General features: G+C 32.8%; 1 protein-coding gene across 1 annotated transcript in view; it reads left to right on the top strand.

The window, feature by feature from the left end:
* Window positions 1-8102, top strand: part of LOC106470352 (protein groucho-1-like) — a gene marked incomplete at its 5' end in the record, with an annotated part of 56017 nt that overhangs the window by 26200 nt on the left and 21715 nt on the right. The window contains 3 exons of the mRNA XM_013930904.2: window positions 3999-4097; window positions 6781-6834; window positions 7357-7500. Coding sequence (XP_013786358.2) covers window positions 3999-4097; window positions 6781-6834; window positions 7357-7500 — 297 coding nt within the window. The remainder of the gene's footprint in view (window positions 1-3998; window positions 4098-6780; window positions 6835-7356; window positions 7501-8102) is intronic.

Here is an 8102-nt window from a genome sequence, read left to right as displayed (position 1 = left end):
AACCTCTATAATATATCAAGTGAATAGTTTCTTCAACTGCAAATCTTTTTCAACCTCTATAATATATCAAGTGAATAGTTTCTTCAACTGCAAATCTTTTTCAACCTCTATAATATATCAAGTGAATAGTTTCTTCAACTGCAAATCTTTTTCAACCTCTATAATATATCAACGTAGTTAACAGCATTGTATTGTAGAAGTTGAGAAACAAAAAAGAAGAACTTTCGTTAGAAGTTGAACATGATTTGCAGTTGAGGAAACTATTCACTTCAACTTCTACAATACAATGCTGTTAACTACGTTCAACTTCTACAATACAATGCTGTTAACTACGTTAAACTTATACAATACAATGCTGTTAACTACGTTAAACTTCTACAATACAATGCTGTTAACTACGTTAAACTTATACAATACAATGCTGTTAACTACGTTAAACTTCTGCAGTAAACTAAGGAAAGTTGCCCTTTGTTGAAAATACTCTCAACGTTTTGCAGTCGACTTCAGGAAAGTTGTTACTTTACTATAAACACTTCGAAACACTTACTCTAGACCAATGGATGATGTGTATATATTATGCAACAACTGTGTTAGTGTAGTACCATAATGGAAGTTGTATATATACAGTTTGACACTTTACAATGACTAGGCCTATAGATAACGTAAAACAGGCTATAGCGTTTTGTTCTACAAGACTGTAACACCTGGGAAGCACGTCATGTGTCTAAATTATGTCCAACAAATAGAGCAGAATGGGCTTAGAATGAAAGAAAACTGAGTAACGATATCAGGAAATAGAAGCCAGCCTAGGAGTAATAGAAACCAGTTAATAACGACCCAAGAAATCATTAGAAATTTTAAAAAATGAAAAAGCTTGCGGCACATATGATATTCTTGTATAACGTTTAAAGGAAATGACATTTAAGGTATCAAATATGAGATTGCAGTATGAAACCTGATTTGAAAAGGAGGGACAATATCAACACGATTAAAAATGTCTGTGCCAAGCTCCAAGAAACCCAAATTTATAGAGTGTGGCCAATACAGGACTATCAGCTGGATTAGTCACATCTCAGGGTTTTTACTAAACATAATCCTCCATAGAATTAAAGATAAGACTGAAAATGATCTGTCAGAAGAGGGGGGAACACGTGAGAGAGCATATTCGGCGAGGGGATGTAAGTGACAAATTCAAAGAAGTGCAAAAAGAACTTTTGGAAAAAAAGAAGTTTTGGAAAAGGTTTTGACGGTTAACTGTTACAAATTAATGGAAATCCCGTAGAAGATTTGGCTAGATGAAACAGATATCAAAATCCTGAAGAATATGAACTGGAATCATGAATCATCAGTTCGATTTGACCAGGACCTAAGTATTTGGTTAAAGTTAATCGATGTGTGTTTTCACGAACATTATATAACTTGAATGGCTAAGGTCATGATGATGCAGAAGTGATCGCGGTTAATAGAAATAGAATTTGTGATAATAGGTTACAGTCGAGAGACGAAGAACGTCCAACAGAAAGGAAAACTAACAAGGAAGCCTTGAAATGTGAAAATACCAAAAAGTCAACTGATGGACATATGTGGGAAATGGAAGATTCATTATATAATTAAATCTGAGGGAAGGTTAGCAGAGATTCCAGTGGATGATATCGAAGGAAGAAGAGTGACTCATTTGGTTAGATGACATTAACAAATGTATTGGAGGTGAGAAGTTGAATTAGAACATCTGGTCCAGATAGCAAGGAATAGAGAACAATGGAAAAATACATAGTATTGGACCATCAGGGTTTGGATGGACAACATAATTGGTTGACAACAGGACCCAAGGACAAACAGTAACACAATAAATCTAATTTTTTATACAAGAGATATTATTGTTTAAAAATACTAAGATCCCATAAGTGAAAGCAAAGGATAATATCATATCCTATGCCGATGAGGCCTTTCGTTCAATACCAGAGTTCATCAAGCCGGCTGCGATTTGTCAGACATAACAGCGTTCGAGGCGGTAAATATACAATAAGTTTTCTTGAATGCCGACTGTTATGGTTTAATACAGAGTAAGCAAGTTAATTGTAGTTATTATCAGTTTTATTTAATTCACTTACAAATGAAATATCTAGGATAAGAATTAATAACGCAAAATTTCTTGTTACTTATTTTAATTCTAACACCGATTATTTATTACATATATATATATATATATATGAAGTTCATATGTTGAAGAACAAGTACACTCAGATGGGACTGACAAGTGATTCGAACGATCTGTCAACATTATTGACTTAAGATCGAGATGTCCTTTTTTCGCTTACATTTTTTTAGGGCTGCTTTCAAATTGAAAGAAATTACTGTTGCCCTAATCGATAAATTCTGTATTACTGTTGCCTTAATCGATAAATTCGGTATTTTTTAAAGAGAAGAGAGAACTATTTTATCAATCTTGAAGTATTTAAGTTGCACCTTAAAAAACAGACGACTTTCTCTACAAAGCCTTATCTGCTTTGTTGTCGTGGTGTATGGCCGTTTTTAACTCCAGCGTGTTCAGGAAAGCAAGACTGGTATAACTACTGCAATTTCTCTTCTGAAGATGTTTTTTTTATTGTTGAATGCTGGTGGTCGTGGCCGAAATATGTTGACACAAAGCTTTACACTGAAATCAAATGCTTGAGCTACGAGTGAGTGAGTGAGAGTTTTGAGTCGTGATCTCGGCTTCGTGTTGTGACTAGCTCAAGGGACAATTGAAAGAACGATCAATTTCAGCAACTAAGGTTGTTTCATATAGAGTCAGCACAGCCACTATCTCTGGATCGTTTATTTTTCTGATAGTTTCAAGCTTTCTTGCACCAACATGAACAACATTTATAATATTACTTAAAAGTAGGTGTTTCAACTCTAACATTACATATAATATTACTTAAAAGTAGGTTTTTCAACTCTAACATTACAGATAATATTACTTAAGAATAGGTGTTTCAACTTTAACATTACATATAATATTACTTAAAAATAGGTGTTTCAACTCTAACATTACATATAATATTACTTAAGAATAGGTGTTTCAACTCTAACATTACATATAATATTAGTTAAAATAGGTGTTTCAACTCTAACATTACACATAATATTACTTAAAAGTGGGTGTTTCAACTCTAACATTACACATAATATTACTTAAGAATAGGTGTTTCAACTCTAACATTATACGTAATATTACTTAAAAATAGGTGTTTCAACTCTAACATTACATATAATATTACTTAAAAATAGGTGTTTCAACTCTAACATATCAAAAATCTACAATTTGTTCTCAGTCTTCACAAATATTGGATAACTTTTACTGCACCTTATATGTAATTAATATGTCAAATATTGACTTCGTCTTACATCAACAGCAGCCCCCTAGTGGGACAGGGATAAGCCTGAAGGCTTATAACGCTAAAACCGGGTTTCGGTACTTGTAGTAGGCACAGCACAGACAGTCCATCGTGTAGCTTTGTGATTAACAACAAACAAACAAAATATCAAAAGCATAAGTCAGTTACATAAGTATAGTCCACCATGTATTAATAGCACATATCATCAGTTAAGAATACCTCTCATATAGATACACAACAACACGCGATTCTTGTTTGTGCGATATAAAAAAATACGGGATATTCCAACCTGATATTGCTTTAGCACACAGTATATTTATCGTTTTATGTTTTGATGGTTAATCGATACAGTCAACTGATAAACTCAGTTCCAAGCGCATTAACTATATTTTGATCTATAATTCCACAAGTTCTACGTGTAGGGTATATCATATCAGTGATTTCATTAAGCATTAATTTGGTTCGTGCTGTACATTTAAATTTAAGAAAACTCAAGCTATGCTTTCTCCACAGAAAAAAACGTAACTCACATAAGTAAGATGTCAAAATGATGTTTTTTTTCAATGCCTGAACTAAATATTTTACATAGTACTTACTTTCAATTATTCCGTTGTTTAGAGGAACTCGTCATCGCCTCACGAGAGAGACAAACAGCGAAGTCGATCTCCCGAAATAAGTATGGAAAAAAAACGTAGGCGAGAAGAAAAGGTGGACCACGTAAGTATTTAAAAAGGTGAACCACGCAAGCATTTAAAAAAAATGGACTACGTAAGTATTTGAAAAGGTGGAACACGTAAGCATTTAAAAAGATGGACTACGTAAGTATTTGAAAAAGTGGACCACGTAAGTATTTAAAAATATGGACTACATAAGTAATTGAAAAGGTGGAACATGTATGTATTTAAAAAAGGTGAACCACGTAAGTATTTAAAAAGGTGAACCACGCAAGCATTTAAAAAAAATGGAATACGTAAGTATTTGACAAAGGTGTAACACGTAAGCATTTAAAAAGATGGACTACGTAAGTATTTGAAAAAGTGGACCACGTAAGTATTTAAAAAGGTGGACCACGTAACCATTTGAAAAATGGATTACCTAAATACTTGAAAAGGTGGACCACTTAAATATTTAAAAAGGTGGACTGCGTAAGTATTTTAAAAGGTGGACCACTTAAATATTTAAAAAGGTGGACTACGTAAGTATTTGAAAAGGTAGAACACGGAAATATTTCAAATATGTACAGGTTGAGAAAGGAAATCTATAAACAATTTTCGAGTTACAGCTTACGAAGATCAAAACGATTATAACAGCCTACTTTCATGTAATGTACCAGAAAACAGCATCATTTATAAAATAATAATGTGTGATCCTATAGTGACATTCACAAGTCCGAAATTGTTTTCACTAGATAAGCCGAACCTTGTTTCCTGCCCGTGCTCGTGTTTTATGTTGATATAAGATCCTTTGGAGTCGAAATATCTTCTGTTCACTGTAGATATTAGCTCCATACACCAAACAGGCTTCTGTAGCTTTAAGGGATTAAACAAGCTCGATTGGAATCAGAAGCTCGCTCTAACCAAGAATTTCAGTGAAAACGTCTTACAGTATATTACAACAGTTTCACGTCTAAACTGAATTTACTGATATCCTGTGTGGGTATTTTCAACGACAATACAACTCATTCTCGTTGAATTAATCCCAGAATTGAGTTTATGTACCAAGATTAGAATGAGATGTTTTATGGATATAGATTAAGAAATTTCAAAATCAGCCCCCCAAAAAAAGAACTTATTCTCAGTCAGTTTTAAACTCAAAATTTCACTGGAATTGAGTTTACAAATGAAATCTAGAACGACTGAACTACACACAGGTAATTCGAGAGTCCAGTAATCCATTCGTACAGAATGCCCTATTTAATAACAACTTGAAATACTGTACTTGCTTTTCGTGTGAGAATGATTTTAAAATTATAAAAGTCTAGTCAGTCTGTTTTCTATAAACACAACCTTGTATACATATTCAAAAAAACATGAGCTGATCAGTGACACCTGTAATAAACACAACGTATATAAAAACTAGTACGAGCGCGAGTGTAGTTTAAAAATTATGTAACTTTTATGGCAACGATAGGGACTTCAACAAGAGACCTTCGTGAATAAAGTTCAGTAAGCATATTTCATAATTCTTCTGACTTGAAATCCATAATGGACATGTTAAGAGTAAGCGGGAAAAAAAATTGCAACCTTAAGTGATTTTTATCGTAGTTTTAATACATATTGGATTCCAATGTTTGGTCAGCGTTCGAGCCTTTACTTCAAACTTCTTGAAATGCATATATAATGTTTTAAATAAAATTTTAGCTGTCACAGTACAGTCAATCAGACGAGTACTAGTATTGAAAGAAAGGCCTCTTGAGCAGTGATTTGTTGGAGACAAAATATAGATCTGGAAAGTTATTTTTACAAACCTTCAATTTGAATTTCGTATTGGATAAATATAGAGGCTTATTTTTTAAAAAAAGGAGTCAAATGTGATTTTTATTACCCATGATACAATTTTTTTTAAAGTTTTATTGTGTCATTACAGAAACTTGTTTTATTATTGTTGTTGCGAACTGGTTATTATATCATTGATGTAACTGATATAGTCTAAATACGTTTTCGATTACTTACAAATAACTACAATCACTGAACAAAAAAAACGAAAAAAAAACGCTTATTTTATTTGCTAACAACGCTGTTTCATGTTTCTTTGGATTTGTAGATTTAATATTATTGATTAGTTCTTGTCACATTGTTACCAGTTTGTTAATATGTTGACATAATACATTTATTCATTTCTCTGTGTGTGTGTGTGACTGTAGATTTAATATTATTGATTAGTTCTTGTCACATTGTTACCAGTTTGTTAAAATGTTGACATAATACATTATTCATTTCTCTGTGTGTGTGACTGTACATTTAATATTATTGATTAGTTCTTGTCACATTGTTACCAGTTTGTTAAAATGTTGACATAATACATTATTCATTTCTCTCTGTGTGTGACTGTAGACTTAATATTATTGATTAGTTCTTGTCACATTGTTACCAGTTTGTTAATATGTTGACATAATACATTATTTATTTCTGTGTGTGTGTGACTGTAGACTTAATATTATTGATTAGTTCTTGTCACATTGTTACCAGTTTGTTAATATGTTGACATAATACATTATTCATCTCTCTCTCTCTCTGTGAATGTGAGTTTCTTCAAACACACTACCAGTGACAAGTTCTTGAGTCTTAGGGCGTAGTGATACGTTTTACAAGTATATGGTGTAAATGAACCAATCAAATTTGGCACGTGTCAGTATCTTTTCAGAATGAGTTTTTATTTTGTTTTTCTTCTTAATTTTCAGGCCAGTGATGACGACAAAAGCGACCAAGACCTTGTTGTCGATGTTGCCAATGAGGTTAGGATTATTGAACATGATATTCGAATAAGATTCTTTAACTTTTATAAGGCGTATTTTAATCTGAGTTTAGAAACAATAGCAAGTACAACTTACTGCTTATATGGTAAAAACAACAACAACAAATGACGTAAGAATTAACCTTAATCTTATACCTGTATTTTTACATCATTGTAAACATTTATTTCACTTTATTATTGTTACAAGTACTTTTTATTTATTTTATTTTACTTCTCCAGTACTTAATTTTTTACTTTTTAAGTACATAAACGATATACGATCTAAAGAGAAAAATAAGGTGATTAGTTGGAGAATATATGTGTCTTCTGATCGGCTAAGGACGCCAGTTTCTCTGGCTTGTGTAGATTGATTGAAATCACTATTGATTATAAAGGCAATGGAGTTTTTATGAAAAGTAAGTTCAAAAAATTTTTATTTCTTTTCGGTCACGCGTTAAATTATTTTAGTAGTGAACTCTTAAAACAGAAAATTTAGTAACATTGTAGGGCTCTAATTATATAGGATTCCGTTTCGCCATCTAATGGGCAGCCCTCCCCAAGGGAAAACGGACTGGACCGGTCACTGAAGAGGGAGAGACCTCCCAGTCGAAGTGGGTCGTCCTCGAACAGAAGTACCCCCATTGCTTCAAAACACAAGGATCACGTGGTGAGTTACGTTTGTTGTTGTTGTTGTTGCTAACATGTTTAGATTGATTCTTGATTTGACCTGAGAGACATTCTACCACATCATTTAACGTGGAATAAAAACTGACCCCTTCAAACTGAGAGTCTTATTCACCAAATCACTCTTAACGAACTATCAGTCGTCATCTTATTAATCAAACTTTTTATTGTTATTACACGAGGGGTTAAATGAACTTTTATTGTTATTACACGAGGGGTTAAGTGAACTTTTATTGTTATTACACGAGGGGTTAAGTGAACTTTTATTGTTATTACACGAGGGGCTAAGCAACCTTTCATTGTTATTACACGAGGGGTTAAGTAATCTTTTATTGTTATTACACGAGGGGTTCACTGACCTTTTAGTGTTATTACACGAGGGGTTAAGTGAACTTTTATTGTTATTACACGAGGGGCTAAGCAACCTTTCATTGTTATTACACGAGGGGTTAAGTAATCTTTTATTGTTATTACACGAGGGGTTAAGTGACATTTTAGTGTTATTACACGAGGGGTTAAGTGACCTTTTATTGTTATTATACGAGGGGTTAAGTGACCTTTCATTGTTATTACACGAGGGGTTAA

The sequence above is a fragment of the Limulus polyphemus genome, unplaced genomic scaffold (genome assembly GCF_000517525.1).
Source record: "Limulus polyphemus unplaced genomic scaffold, Limulus_polyphemus-2.1.2 Scaffold3958, whole genome shotgun sequence".
Taxonomy (NCBI): Eukaryota; Metazoa; Arthropoda; class Merostomata; order Xiphosura; family Limulidae; genus Limulus; species Limulus polyphemus.
The sequence above is the reverse complement of the archived record's forward strand: the minus strand, read 5'-3'. Positions and strand labels throughout refer to the sequence as shown.